Source organism: Vulpes vulpes, chromosome 16, assembly GCF_048418805.1.
Source record: "Vulpes vulpes isolate BD-2025 chromosome 16, VulVul3, whole genome shotgun sequence".
In the NCBI taxonomy this organism is placed as follows: domain Eukaryota; kingdom Metazoa; phylum Chordata; class Mammalia; order Carnivora; family Canidae; genus Vulpes; species Vulpes vulpes.
Genome location: NC_132795.1, coordinates 62,473,485 through 62,488,729, shown reverse-complemented (window position 1 = coordinate 62,488,729; position 15,245 = coordinate 62,473,485). Strand labels below are relative to the sequence as shown.

General features: G+C 45.1%; 2 protein-coding genes across 21 annotated transcripts in view; one reads left to right on the top strand and one right to left on the bottom strand.

Moving 5' to 3' along the window:
- TXNRD1 (thioredoxin reductase 1) overlaps positions 1–15,245 on the top strand; it is a 120,219-nt gene that overhangs the window by 50,860 nt on the left and 54,114 nt on the right. For 7 of the 20 annotated variants that reach the window (XM_072741389.1, XM_072741392.1, XM_072741391.1 and 4 more), the window contains one exon: positions 6,144–6,253. The exons of 11 other annotated variants lie outside the window; for them this stretch is intronic. In XM_072741389.1, the coding sequence (XP_072597490.1) occupies positions 6,144–6,253 (110 nt within the window). Of the gene's footprint in view, positions 1–4,740; positions 5,029–6,143; positions 6,254–15,245 lie in introns of those variants that run through there. 2 more of the 20 variants (XM_072741396.1, XM_072741397.1) reach the window with 2 other exon arrangements.
- Positions 4,235–5,974, bottom strand: LOC140595866 (uncharacterized). Its single transcript, XM_072741406.1, has 2 exons — positions 5,901–5,974; positions 4,235–5,365 (listed from the first exon to the last, which is right to left on the bottom strand). Exons 1-2 carry the CDS (start codon positions 5,929–5,931, stop codon positions 4,680–4,682), a joined length of 717 nt encoding a protein of 238 aa, XP_072597507.1. The 5' UTR covers positions 5,932–5,974; the 3' UTR covers positions 4,235–4,679.

The window sequence follows — 15,245 nt, the reverse complement described above, 5'->3', positions numbered from 1 at the left end:
TGTGGGGCTTGATCCCCGGTCTCCAGGATCACACCCTGGGCTGATGGCGGCACTAAACTGCTGAGCCACCTGCACTACCCTCCTGAGAGCCGATTTGTTTCTCTCTCTATATATATATCTGCACCCTATCGGGTCTGTTTCTCTGGAGAACCCTGACTAATATACATGGCATTAAACATCTTTTATATTTGACTCCTAGATTCTTATTTCTAGCTCTAACTTCCTCCCTGAACTCCAGATTTGCATACCAGCTGCCTACTCAGCATCTCTATTTGGATAACAACAGGTCTCTCAAACCACACTGTGGATTTGTCCCAAACTATTGCATTCCATCTGTCCCACTCCCATCTTTCCTCTCTTCCTGGAGTATTTCCACTTGTCTTTAAAGAGTGCCCCCATTTACTCAGTTGCCAAGTCTAAAACTGCAGTCTTCTCCTTCATTAATGTCCTTCATTTCACCCATCTGCAAAATGTATGAGCTTTACCTTCAAATATCTCTTCCCACCCCCTAATCCAAGCCTTCATCATCTCTAGCTTGGACTACCACAGCAACTTCCTAGCTAGTCTGTGCTCCATCATTCCACCTTAGTCTATTCTCCACACAGCAGAGCAATCCTTTTAAGACACAAACTAGGTGATTTCCTTGTCCTCTCTTGTGATGCTTTGGTTTATCACACTTAGAATGAAATCCAAAGTCCTAGGGCCTTTGGGTTCTGATCCCTGGTTACTCCTCTGGCTTCATTATCTACCACTTTTTTCCTTGTTCACACTGCTTCCCTTGCAGATCTTTGGACAAGTCAAGCAGGCTCCCAGCTTAGGACTTTAGTACTTCACACTTCCTCTGCTTAGAAAGATTTCTTCCCTTTTAATAAGTCTTGTTCCCTCTTTTCATTAGGTCTCTACTCAAGTGCCATATTCTTCAATCTTTCCTGACTTCCATATTCTAGTTTCTTCTTCTTCAGGGTAGAAAGGATTCTTTCAAGACCCACTCTGGGCCTGGGGGCCACTGCAGCTCTGCTGAGGTGCCTGTGTCCACCTTTGGTTACCTGTCATCCCTCTTTTTCTTTTCAAAGCAGAACTAAAAAGTGACAAGAAATTACCAGAAGCCTAGCTTTTTCCTAAGAACCTGCACAAAGAGATATGTCCTAGGGTGACAGTGGGAGCAGAAGACCTGTCAACTAAAAGTAGGCCTTGGATCCACTCTGCTAGGCTCAGGTAGCTCAGCTCCCACAAAAGGAAGGTAACAACAGCTGTGTCCTTGGGACTTGGGGTGGAGAGCTTTGTCTAGGGGTTCACAGGATTTGGGCCTATCTCCACCGGGCATTAGGGTCTTTCACACGATCTCAGGCCTTACCCTTGGCTCCACTGACAGCATTCTGTCAGCCAAGACCATTGATTTGAAAAATCCAGCCCCCAGTCAGCTGTTGACAGCACTGCTCCTTGCTGAATTGGACTGTTTATTCGTAGTTCAGAGGTACAAAGTTAGTTGGTGATTAGACAGTTACTTGATGTCACAAGCCTGAAATGCAATCACCTAGTAAGAAATAAAGCAGGTATCTCTGGACAAAAAAAAAAAACAACAAAAAAACAAACAAACAAACAAAAAAACTATCCCTCTCCCCCACCCAGGGAAGGGGAACAATGAAATGGGATAGTAACTATGGGATAGTAAACATGGGATCACAGGAGGTTTTTTTTTTTTTTAATGGAAAAACTACAGTATATTTGAATTTTTTTTTTAATTTTTTATTTATTTATGATAGTCACAGAGAGAGAGAGAGAGGCAGAGACACAGGCGGAGGGAGAAAGGGAGAAGCAGGCTCCATGCGCCGGGAGCCTGATGTGGGATTCGATCCCGGGTCTCCAGGATCGCGCCCTGGGCCAAAGGCAGGCGCCAAACCGCTGCGCCACCCAGGGATCCCGAAAAACTACAGTATATTTGATGATGGAATGATCAGGCAGAGAACAAGAATCTAATGATGCCAGAGAGAGGCTAATTTCAGAAGTGAAATTATTAAAGATCAAGAAGGCAAGACAAGATGAGAATCTGTACACAAGTGGAGAAGTTGGCCTTCATTAAAACAGGGGCAAAGGTAGAGAATATGGCAGCGTGATGATTCAGAGGAAAATGGGAGGGAGTTCTGTCTGATTGATTCTATTTTCTTAAATTAGCAGATTATGAGTTAATGGCAAAGTGTAGGTGTATTAGAGGTTTGAGAAAAAAAAGGAGTAAGTATGAAATATTTACTTTGGAAACTAGGAAAACATATCACAGATGCAAAGCACTGCTGGGCAGTTTTGGATACTTGCTGACATTTGCACTCTTGACTTTGAAGTGAAATCACTTTTAATTTCTGTGTTTTCTCCAGCAATCTTTTGCTGTATAAGTACGGTACAGAATATATGAACAGCAAGGTTTAAGAAGGGTGGGCCTTGCCAAGTCAGTACAATTGAGGAGCTTGGAATTTGTTTTGATGGTTCTAGAGAGTGACAAGTTTTTTTTTTTCTTTTTTTAAGATTTTATTTATTCATGAGAGACAGAGAGAGAGAGAGGCAGAGACATAGGCAGAGGGAGAAGCAGGCTCCCTACCAGGAGCCTGATGCAGGACTTAATCCCTGGGGTCCTGGACCCTGGGATCACAACCTAAGCCAAAGGCAGACTCTCAACCACTGAGCCACCCAGGTGCCCCAGAGAGTGACAAGTTTTGAGCAGAGAAGATTTGAGTGTCAGAAAGATTGTTTTAGCTCAGGGTGGTATATGTGTGTGAGAGGGAAACTTATTGTAGGAAGAACAGTGGTTTAATGCAATAGGACCCTGCATAGATCTGTTTATACTGTGTTTATGGGACAGCTCAGCAACATAGAGGGTCTTTTCCAGCCTTTCCTGAGTAAGTTACTATGTATAGCAGGTTCTGGGAAGACAGGGTAAATTAAACAAGGGTTTGCCTTCCCAAAGCCCTCTTGGATTTACATGATTTACAATTACTTTTGGGTATTTGGGATCCCAGGATAGGGAAGGAGCTATCAACACTGAGTGGGAATCTGGGAAGCCCTCCCAGAAGAGGTCACATTTCAGATGAGCTTTGAAGGAGTAGGCCTTAGGGAGGGAGATTATTTTAGGCCATGGGAATAACATGAGCTCAGTCAAGAGATGAAAGAGTTATGTCTAGAACAAAGTGCTGCATGATGAGAAATGGTGGGAGATGATGAAGCACTTCTTCCACTACCCAGAAACTAAGTATAACTAAGGAGTTCTCCGTGTTTTGTGACAAGGGTGAGGCATCTGGGCCCTTCACTGCACAAAAAAGGTTTGAAAGTGAAGGTTTTAAAAAATGGTGATTTTTTTTAACTTAAAAAAAGCTACATGGAGCTATTGTAGGTATTTGTGCTATAATTTGCTCACTTAATAACAGTGTGAAGTTAAAATGCTTTTTTGATATGCTGTTAGGAGATATGAATATAGCAGCTCTGACCTGATATGAGTTTCATAGAAATCAATTTTTATCATTTGCTTTCAGTACGTTATTTCAAGTTAAATAATTTTACAGTTCCTCTCTATCTTGAGACATACGTTTGGAAGAGGCTGTAGTTTCTATGCATTTTAGGGAGCAGTTTATGACCCTGATTCATGGATCATTATTGTGTAGATTAAATGAGCTAAGGTATATAAAACGGTTAACAGAGCTGGGCACAGCAGCCAGGAGGAAATGTTTTCTACTTTGGAGTCCTGGGTTTCTTGCCCTCTCATTATTCATCCTTTGCTCCTTAAATCACATTGTTTCCCAAACACCTGTGCTAGACCCATTCTCTGTTCAAAGGACCCCAGAACAGGTGAGGCATGCACTTAGGTGAGCAACCACCATGCAGGGAGAGTGCCCATTTATATACGCTATGTGTGTGTTTGCACACATGCACAAATGTGCAGATGCTGAGAGGCTGTATACCAAACCTCTAACTTGTGCCTGGGAATGTACTCACAGGAGCAAATTGTGGTTGCCTGCCACTTCAGAGAAGGCATGTCTTCTCCTAGCCTTAAGAAATCAAGTCCTTTCACTCCAGTGCGCTTCAGTTTGTCAGTATCCAGACAAAGAAGGGGGAGAGACATTCGTTCACTCATTTATTTATTCATCAAATATTCCTAGCTACCTACTGAAGCAAGGTGCCGAGTAAGAATATGACTAAGCAGGAAGTATGAGCGAGCATGGCCCACTAGGGCAGCTGCAGGTGGTTTGGCATGGCTGGAGTCGATTTTACGTGTTGTTTTCCCGAAAACAGAACAAATCAAAACCTGAGTGGATTAAAGAGGAAGGCTAGAAGGGGAAGTTATGTGTTGGTGGGGATTTGTCACTTTTCAGGATTACTCAGCATGACTTAGATGTTTCTTTCAACAGCCTGATAACTTCCTTTAGGGAACTGCCAGACTGACTAATCTGTTACCTTAGGGCATTGGGTCCCAAACTTTGCTGTTCACGAGAATCACCCCGGGAGTTAAAAAACAACAAAACAAAACCAAAAAAACAAACAGAACCCTCAGTTACCTGGGTCGCACCCACTACCCATGACCTCAGAGTGTCTGGGTGTGGGGACGAGGCGTCAGTATTTTTAAAGACCCTCTCGCGATTGCATGGGGCAGCAAAGTTCCGAGTCACTGCCTTAGGGCAGAGCCCGGTTCTGCGCGGTTAAAGCACTCCCCTTGGGTTCCGGTTCCACACATTCCTCACGTTGTCTTTGCTCCTTTGTGGGGTTGGGGGCGCTGTGAGCAGGAAGAGCCCGTGGTGTCGCCCAATTAGGAGGTCCCAGCCCGCAGAGCCTGTCGGCTGGGTCCGCAGAGCTGCACGGGAGTGGATTTCTGCTGTGTCATTCTGACTCCGGGGGCCGGCCCGCCGCTCCGAGCAGGGCGTGGTTTCTCGCGGCCGCGGGGAGCCGCCGTCTCCGCCTCGCCGAGCCACAGTCAGCCGGGCCCGGAGCCGAGGTCGGGAGCCGCCCGCGAGGAGAGCCTGGGGCCGGGCGCTCGGGTTCACGCCAGCGGTGGGTTCGCGGGAGCCGGGCGGAGCGGCGGGCCCCTGGGCCCTGAGGCCGGGGATGGGGGTTGGGTCCCGGAAAGGGGCGATGTCTTGAGGTGCGTCCGAGCAGGGGCGAAGCTTTCCTCGGGCGGTGAGCCGCGTGGCCGCCTTCGTGGCCGCCTTCGTGGCCGCGCGGGGGTCGGGGAGGCCCGGCCCGGGGCGGGGGAGGCCGCACTGCCCCGGGCCGGCCCGGCGGCTCCTCCCGCTGGCTCCTCGCGCTGGCTCCTCGCGCTGGCTCCTCCCGCTGGCTGCCGGAGAGCCGCCCGCAGCACCGCGAGGAAGGGTGTTTGTAGCGGTTCCTCCTGCACGAGTGCGAGTGTCGAGCGTGGGTGCCGGTGCGCGCGACCCGGCCGACCCTCGGCAGCGCTAAGGGCGTGGCAGGATGGACGGAGGCCTCTTTAAGGCACGCGTGCACCATTTAGTCCCCGGAAATCCTGGGTTGGCAGATCGTCTGCACCTCCCGGTTTACCGCGGGGAAACCGAGGCTTAGAGTCCCGTGACTTGCCCCAGACCCTGAACCCGGACGGCTGCGAGGGGGACCCGGCGCGTGGGTCGGCTGTCGGCAGGACAGGGCGGCGGCGAAGGGGGCGCGCGCCCCCCTGGGCTCGAGCCCTGCCCTGCTGCGGACTCCCCTGCCTCTTGGGCTCGGGCGCGTGAGCTTCTCCGCGCCCGACTCTGCCTGCGAGGACGCCCTTCGGGGCCGCGGTGATCGGTGTCCCCACGGGAGGGCCCGCCGCGCTGCTGAGCGTCGGTGCGGTCCCTGCCGCGTGAATGGACCTGACGGTGTTAGAGTAACTGGAGTCTATTTTTAATTCCGGCGCTGACTCACGCCCTTACCTGAGTTCACCCGTTCGTAAAATTGGGCCATTAGCTCCGGGTTTGTCAGGCGAGGTGTTGCTGCGCGGCTTCCAGGTCCTGGATTGAAAGGTGTGCGGGGGGGGGGGGGGGGGGCGGGGGGGGGCGGGGCGGGGCAGCCCCGGGCGGCGCGGTCGCCGGCGCCCAAGCCCCGCCCCCGTCGCGCTTCCCGCCGCCGCGGGCCGGCGGGGCTGACCCGCGTCCGCCTCTGCTCTTGTGCCGCAGAGGACGCCCGGGGCCTGGAACTAGCGCTCTCGGAGCTGAGCTCGGAGACCGACGTGCCCGTGGTGTTCGTGAAGCGGCGGAACGTAGGCGGCCATGGTCCAACCCTGAAGGTAGGTGAGCGCATCCACGTTCTTCCCCCGCCTGCTCGGGCAGTGAGCGCGGCCGCCTCAGGGCCGGCGGGATGCGAACCGCCCCGCACCCGGCCGCCAGCAGGCGCTCGGTGGAGCTCCGCGGGCCGGCGGGTAAATTCAGAACCGGGGAGGCTTGGAAGGAAATAGGCAGCTTCCTGTCTTTTAAAACACGTGTTCGGAAATTTTGTTTCCTCCTCTTCTGCCTTCCTTCTGCCCCTTCTAGCCAGTCTAAAAACTTTAAAAAATATTCAGCGGCCGTGTGAACTGCTGAAAGTGAGTCGTCTTAAGTACTGAGAAAAGGGGATCAGGAAATGCCTATCTTTGCCCATCCCCTGTCATCTTTCTCTTTAATTCTGATGCCCCCGGGCCCTGGGGAGAGCAACCTACAAGTTTCTCCAGTGAGTTTATTTCCCCTCAGTTATCTCTTTTCTAGCCCGGAGTTAACAGTTGGACAGAGGGAAGGGAGAAGTCCTTTCTTTGGCTGGTGGCAAGCGTGGTGGCACCCCTCCGGTGGGACCAGGCCCCGTGGGGTGGATGGGTCAGGCCCTGGGACCGGCAGGCGCTTGGAGACAGCTGCAGGATTGAGAGGATGCCCAACGTGGATGTTGTTCTGCATCAAGTGTGGTTGGTTAGCAGGTTAAAAAGCATCATAATCTCATCACCTTGATGCTTTTTTGCTTTATTTTTTTTTTTTTTTTTACTGATTATCATTTCGTTCTTGTTTGTGTAATTTTTAAGAAATGGAACTCACACTTGAGCATTACCTTCTTAGAGGTAAACCTGAGGCCTCCGTTAAATGTAAAAGTCTAGATATGTGCATGTTTGGGAAGAATATTCACAATTTGCATTTATATTTACTACCTTTTCTCCTAAAAAATTCTTATTTACCATTTTTAAAGAATGGGTAATGGAATAGGAAATGCAGATAGACTTCAAAGACAAATAGCAATTTTTTCTTTTAAGATTTTTTATTTATTTATTCATGAAAGTATGGCAGAGACACAGGCAGAGGGAGAAACAGGCTCCATGCAGGGAACCCGATGTGGAACTCAGTCCCAGGACTCCAGGATCACACCCTGAGCCAAAGGCAGACAGTTAACCACTGAGCCACCCAGGTGTCCCACAGAGCAAATTAGTGGAAAATTAAAAATTAAAGGATAAAAAGGCTTTTAGCTTGAGTTTCAAGTAAGATGAAACAAATGCTTATTAATATTAGTTTATGTCTGATTGTTCTGTTTTCTCCACCTGTGTCATAAATTTCCACTTAAAAAGTTCTACGTGCATTTGACTTTTATGTAAATTCTACAGATAGTTCTGGTTTTAGCATCAGTGGGAGTAAAAATCAGTTTTTATAAGCTTTGAATCCACTTTTATTAGTATGATTGATGTTTTCAATCCATATGATTGTAGTTTATTTCAGACATTTAGTGAGGCACAGTGTCAAGATTGAGAAGTACAACACCCAAGTCTTAATTAAAATAAAGTCATTTAGCACATCATTTTTTTTTTTTTTTTTTTTATGATAGTCACAGAGAGAGAGAGAGAGAGAGGCAGAGACACAGGCAGAGGGAGAAGCAGGCTCCATGCACCGGGAACCCGACGTGGGATTCGATCCCGGGTCTCCAGGATCGCGCCCTGGGCCAAAGGCAGGCGCTAAACCGCTGTGCCACCCAGGGATCCCCTAGCACATCATTTTTAAGTAAGCTTGTCACTCTACTTTATATCATCTAATATTGGTTTCTAACGAGTACTAAGAAATGGAAGAAGAGACACAACAAAGTAAGGACTACTAGTTTTTTTTTTTTAATTTTTACTTATTTATGATAGTCACAGAGAGAGAGAGAGGCAGAGACACAGGCAGAGGGAGAAGCAGGCTCCATGCACCGGGAGCCCGACGTGGGATTCGATCCCGGGTCTCCAGGATCGTGCCCTGGGCCAAAGGCAGGCGCTAAGCCGCTGCGCCACCCAGGGATCCCTAGGACTACTAGTTTGAAATGTTTGTGAATTTCCAGCCAACTGTTGCCCACATTTGGGGCTAAATGGAGGCTTCTGAAAAATCTTTAGGGAACGTTGGGTTTGAGTGGAGAAAGGTATTTATTTAGTGGAGAATTAAGTGTTTATAGGATTAGTGTTATAGTCCTCTAAAGTCCACACTTTAAAAAAAAATGAAGATTTTATACCGTAATTGCAACCTAAATAGGGGAGAGGGAGCTCTTTAAAATGTCTGCTTTTTCCTTTCTTTTGTTTCTTCCTTTATCTCCCTTTCCCCTCAGTAAACACAGTAGCAGCAGCAGCCACAGCAAAACCTACCTTGTTTTAAGGAACTATATTTCAGAAGACTAGTATATGGGCCACCTGCACAGAATCCCCCGCAGTGCTTATTAAACCTGCATGCCTGGGCTTTACCTGAGGTCTTAAGGAAACCCTTTGGAAGGGACCAGGAGCTGCCTTTTAACTTACTTTAAGCAAGTCCACTCAAGTAATTCTTAAGATAAATATTACATTTGAGACTAACGTATGAGGTGGTTTGGTCAAGATTGGTTGCTAAATAATTAGGATGGGGGGATCCTTGGGTGGCTCAGCGGTTTAGTGCTTGCCTTCTGCCTGGGGCGCGATCCTGGTCTCCCAGGATGGAGTCCTGCGTCGGGCTCCCGGCATGGCGCCTGGCGCCTGCTTCTCCCTCCTCCTGTGTCTCTGCCTCTCTCTCTCTCTCTCTCTCTCTGTGTGTGTGTGTGTGTGTCTATCGTGAATAGATAAATAAATCTTTAAAAAAAATAAATAATTAGGATGGGGAGGGAAATTGAGAAGAAAAGAGAAGTGTATGAAATATGTTTATTGGCACACTGAGGACAGGATGACATAATGAAGACTAGTAGTTTGAGATAATAGACTAAAACTGGCACCAGGGTACTTAATTTCTTCAAGGTAATAAGAGGAGAGATGCCAGATATAAAGCAGTGCCTGCCTGATTGGCCTCCAGGTGAATTATGGAGACAGTTGTGGGCGGAGCTCCAGTATGATGCTGTTGCATTGAGGCTCCTGCCCCCTGGTCTAGGCTGTGCATGTAGACACTGCAGTAAAGGCAGGTCTCCTATCAAGCCTGACTTCTAAAGTTACAGGAACCAGATTCTTTAACTGAATAGACATCAGGAAATGAGTGGTAATTTAATAACTCTCCATCCATCCCCTTCCTTTCTTAATACTCTACCAAAATTGGCAGAAAACTATGTTTCTTTTGATTCCTTCCTGGGACATAATCCTTTTGGAGAGATTAGTGGTGTACTTGTTTTGACTGAGAGAAGGTTGAGGCCTGAGAGGAATGGGAAGGACTCCTTTGAAGATGAGGGAAGTGAACGGACTCTGGCTGACCTAAAAAGGTAAGGGGCGAGGACTAATAAGATTTAGAAGAGGCCTGGATTGGGGGATCCCTGGGTGGCTCAGTGGTTTAGCGCCTGCCTTTGGCCCAGGGCGTGATCCTGGAATCCCGGGGATCGAGTACCATGTCGGGCTCCCGGCATGGAGCCTGCTTCTCCCTCTGCCTGTGTCTCTGCCTCTCTATCAGGAATAAATAAATAAATATTAAAAAAAAAAAAAAAGAAAAGGCCTGGATTGTTAGGACTGCAGACAAATTTCCCTGGGGCTGATTTGTATAAAGAAGTTTTTAGAAGTTGTGAATTTGTGTTGAGACTCCACGCCTCTTCCTCCCCCTCGAACAAAGTGACAACACAAACCTCCTTGCTCTTCATCTGTTCTTTCACAGTAGTGTCAATGTTCTGCTGGTCCTGGCTTTAGGTCACCTTTGGCCTCTCCTGTCTGTTCACTGGGTGGGGCCTGGCTTTTTTCTCTCATACGTGCCCACTGCCTCTATTAACTTTTGCCCAGGCTCTTCACACATCCTCATTTCCTCTTGCCTAAAGCGCTTCAGCAGACTCTCTACTAGGCTTTCTACTTTTAATCTTCCTCTCCTTCCCGTCTGCTGTTGGAGGCATCTCCTGATTGCTCCTTCCCTGCCCTCGGGCATGCATGCAGGGTACAGGGCACCCTCCTCAGCTAGGTATTCTGTATTCTCCAGGGTCTCACCCCTGCCTGCTTTTCTGGTTATCTCCTGCTCTGCTCCTTTACCTATCGGAAGTGGGATTGCCGTCACAGCTAGAGTCCCTAAAATTTCCCTCTTTTGTTCAGTTCTTTATTCCAGTTTCTGATTTATCTTCCTGCTCAGACCCACCTTCCCAATTGCCTGTGTTAGAATACAAGGCCAGATTTGCCCGATCTTTGCCACGACCTCTTATCTCTGGAAAAGGGGGAGTCCTGCCAATTATAATTTTTTTGACTTACATATCAAAAGTGGAAAGTCATATTCTTTGTGCCTAGGATCCCAGGTCTATATTAGAGGTCAGCAAATATTTAAACAAGCATGCCCATTAATAATAGTAACTACCATTCATTTGAGTATCTACTATACCTTAGGCTCTCCATGCTATATAATACCTAGGTGATTAAATTCTCACAGTAGTCCTGTGCAGAAGGGGTTATTATCTAGTTTTATAGATGAGACAGCAAGTTACATGGCAGAAGCAGGAATGGAATCCAGGCCTGTCTGAAATTCACCGTGTTGTACTCATACCTGCGGGCACTTCATTTTACAGCTACTAGGATACATGCCTGATCTCCCCAGTGTGATTGTGTGCTCATCATTCAGGCCTGAGCCCATGCAAATCTTGGTATTTCTAGCGTAGCTCTGGCAGATGGCTTTCATTCATTAAATGCTTGCTGAGTGGAACTGCATTCCTCTGTGGCTACTAGATTGTGTGTTCCTTTAGGACAAAAATGATTTTTTTTTTTGTATCGTGTGTATGTGTGTGTTTTAACACCTAGTGTGCATTCAGTAAGTATTTGTTGAATGAATGGATGGTGGTAGGGCCAGAGGAGACTCACTTCAAGTGAGATATTTAGCTACAGGGTATCTAATTTTGAGAAGATGGACTGTCTCTACCTGAGACCAACCCCTAAGATATTCTGGAGAGATTCTAGGCAGTGTGTATAGACAGTTTAGAATTTTAAAGAGCTATATGACAGCAGCATTATCTGCCTTCATTGTGTTAAGCAGGTGTCTGGGTCAGTTTAGAAGGAAATCACATTACATTTATTTAGCTACTATTTATTGAATACTTGTGTTCTCAACTTTGGGCTAGGCACTGTCTTTGCTCTCTGTAACACAAATCTGTAGGGCAAATGTATATATTTTAAGATAAATTTGTCAAAGAATGTTTCTTTATCATTTTTTTTAATAAAGAGTGACAACCACTCTGTGTGGCAGAGAAGATCTCCAATAGACTCATTTTTACAAAGGAGGAAATTCAGACTGTGAAGAAAATAAATGGAAATTAATAAAGCACTAGTCTTGATTTGAGCCCAGGCTTCCAGAGTGAGTTCCTTCAAGACTGCCTTCTTTAATACCCAGTACTTTCCTGCCTGTAGTCTATCAAAATGATGCTCCTGGTCATTGCTGACTTCTGAGGTGTGTCCTAAGAGTTGGTAATTGCTCTCATAACCTGAAAGGTTCTATTCTCAACTCACACCCTTGTTTATGTTTGTTCTTGAGGCTTCGTAAGTCAGCCAGGACAGGGTTTTCTGGTGACAGTGAAGTGTATGACTTTGACCACAGAGTAAGGGTGGAGGTTTTATGTACTCTTAAGTATTTAAATGCTTGGATCTGCATTATTCTGTGGCACTTGACTGTCATTTTATCTTTTACTTCACTAACAGTAAAGCCATGTTATTTGAATAGAAGAGTTATTTGAAGCCTCTCTTGGGTACTGTATGTGTTTTGTTTTGTTTTGTTTTTTAAGAATCTGCTAAAATCCAAGGAACCACTCACGAGAAAAGTATACATAAGAATTTTGCATATAATCTCAGACTCTTAATAGACCTGGTTCAGATTATCTATCTAGTACTGGGTTGGTTTTTTTTTTTACCTCTTCAAAGTATGATGTGCCCTTCCATTAGTTGAAACCTTAGTAGGTTTTTAAATTGCATTATATGGCAATTTTCTTTTCACTGGCATTAGTTATAGTGGGACATATTCCTGTATTCCTGCTTATGGATTTAACCTTTAAAATATTTTCCTGTTCCTAAAACAGCATTCAGGAGTGAGGCTACTGGTTTGTATCCTTTTTTTTTCTGTTTAGTTCCTAATGTTTACTAATAAACATTTAGTACCTTTGGGATAATTTAAGACTTACTAAGTGCCTACTCAGAGTTGAAAGTATGATCAGATCTGTCCCATAATTCTCATTTAGTACTTAACAGTAGCTTTATGGTGTGTAAATAGTAGTATTTCAGATGAGGAACCTGGAAGCTGAGCAGTTAAGCCACCTACCTAAGAGAAACCTAATAACTAATAATAGGTCAAGATTGGAACTTGGGTTTGCCTCCTTCCACTGTCCATGGTTATTTAAAAAAATATGTATCTGCCTTGATCGTGGCAAAGCTTACCTTAAATACAAAAATACCAACCAAAGCAAAAGCATAACCTTAAGATGAAAGAGAAAATATACCTAATAACCCTGCTACTCTGACAAATCAAACTAGTGCTTTTGTCAGCAAGACTCTTCTCTGCTGAGTATAAAATAGATAGATACCTTGGCAGGATGAGAGAAGAGAAACAGCTGTGAAAGAAAGAACAGGAAAGTTCAGGGAAGTAGCTAATAGGCTAAGCATATCTGCTGTAGTGTGGGACTCAAACCTGATTGGTCCCTGGCTTTGGCCCAGAAGTCTCTGGGTCCATTATCGATTAATCCTGCAGTAAAAACCCCCACTGACCCTGTGTGAGTTCTTTTTTTATTTGGCCATAGAGAGGCCTGGAACCTGTGACATCCACCCCATCAGGTTTGTGTTGAGCCCTGGTGTTGTGGGAGAGAGCCTAAGAGCTGGAAATGAATGATTCTGAACTTGTAGTAAAGGGGGACTGGAAAATAGAAAAAACTGAAGAGAAGAAAGGAGATGTTGGGCCATATTGAGCATTTGGCAGCAACTCCTTTTGAAAGAGGAAAAGGGGGAAGGGGAAGAGCCGAATTATCTTGAAGCCCAAGCCCTGTGTCATGGTGACCTGAACTAGCCTTACTGAATAAGGAAGGTAGACTTTAGTGATTTCTTTGTAGTGCTAGCGCATGTTTGCTTTCTTTTACAATCCATAAAGAAGTTTACCAGCATAACAATTTATTGCTGTTCCTTCTTTTTAAGCTGCTTTTATATAATTATCATGAGTAATTGGACTTTAGGGTAGAAAATCACTATATAGTGATTTTAGGATTTGCAAGTATAGAAATCCCATTTTTTTAAATGACTAAGGAAAATCATTAGCCTTGAGATCTGCAGTTTGTAGCGACATTTAAACTTTGCTCTGAAGGCAGAGTTTAAAAGCTGAATATATATAATGCAAATTTGACTTTCTGAGGATGATGATATGTTACATGTTACCAAGGTCCTTAGGGATTGAGATCTAACTAGCATCTAATGAATGAATTCAGCATTGGAAATCACTGCTTAATAATATGATGCTTGTCTTGATGTGTTCTGTTGCTCTGAGCAAGTTGTGTGGGCTGTTATCTCCTGAGAAATCCCTGTAAATGGTACAAGTAATACTTTATAAGTAGGGTGGGAGAATTATTTTTCTAAACCATTTTGAAATTCTTAGATGAAAGCCTCTGTGTGTAGAGCAAATTGTTGTCTGCCTGTTTTCCCTCTGGTGAGACAGGAGAAAATAGACACCTTAGGGTGGGAAGGTTGGCTTGTCTTTTGGAGTTCTTTTATAAATTGCTTTTACTGAATTTGAAGAAGATATAAGAGCTCCCAAGAATATGGTTAACTAAAAGAAAATATTTTTTGTTTTGGAACTTGTAATTAACTATGTCTCTTCATCTAAGATTTAAAACATTTAAATAGTTTGTAATTGGCCAGACTTGGGGAGGAAAATATGACCCTTTGATGATAACTAGGGCTCACCTTTGTTTTTCTCTTGCTTTTCCATTATTTCAGAGAAGAGTAAAGGTTGACTTTCTGAAAAGCAGTCAACTTTTATTTTCAGTGTGTTGGATCTATTTTTTCCCACTAATCTGTGAAATTGATCTTTTCTGCCAAATAACTTGGCAATAGGTGCTGGAACTGTGTTTCTTATCTACATTCATTTATACATTCCAATGTGCGTATTCAATTATGTTCATGTGAAAACAGCTTTGCTTGGAAGTTTTAAAACCAGATTCTTGCATTAGAGTAGTTCAGTCTAATACAGCAGGATAATATTTATGCATGAATAGCCATAATGCCTGGTGTTTTTGAAAAATGCATATTTTTCCCTCTGAATTATACCTCTACTTTAAAAAACTGTGTGTGGTGGTGGTGGTGTGTTTTGGTGGCTCAGTCAGTTGAGCTTCCAAACTCTTGGTCTTGGCTCAGGTTGTGATCTCAGGAGTGTGGGATAGAGCCCTGGGTGAGGCTTAGTGTGGAGTCCGCATGTCCCTCTCCCATTGCTCCTCTGCCTCCTCTCTCACTCAAATAAAATAAATAATCTTAAAAAAAGAAAATTGTGGTGGATGAAGAGTAATATAAATAGGTCAAGAAATTTAATACTAGGTTGTGCTGCTAATGCATTTACAAGAAACTTTCTGCCAAAAACAAGGAAAAATGAACTAGTCTAGATGCATAGGAAGGAAGGTAGGGCTAGTTTACTTCCTAGTACCCAGAAACCAGAGTTGACAGGTGCAGTATGGTATTCAGCCCCCCTCCTCCAGCCCCCATTAAAGGGGCACCTGTTGAAGTGAAAAGCTTTTGATCCTGTGGGCTAAGAATGCACTTTATTTTGTTCTCTTTAACAAAATATATTCCTTATTGTTACATATACTTTGCTACTTATGAAACCATTGAGCTAAGTAAGCCCTTTCTCCCAACTGTATGTGAATTCCCAGTGAACTAG

What these genes read in the sequence shown, in the direction of transcription:
- LOC140595866 (XM_072741406.1), bottom strand. Translation starts at nt 5,931, where the DNA reads ATGGCCCAATTTTACGAACGGGTGAACTCAG. An exon ending in TTACGAACGGGTGAACTCAG is followed by an intron (nt 5,366 to 5,900) that starts GTAAGGGCGTGA and finishes GCACTCGTGCAG; the next exon opens with GAGGAACCGCTACAAACACC.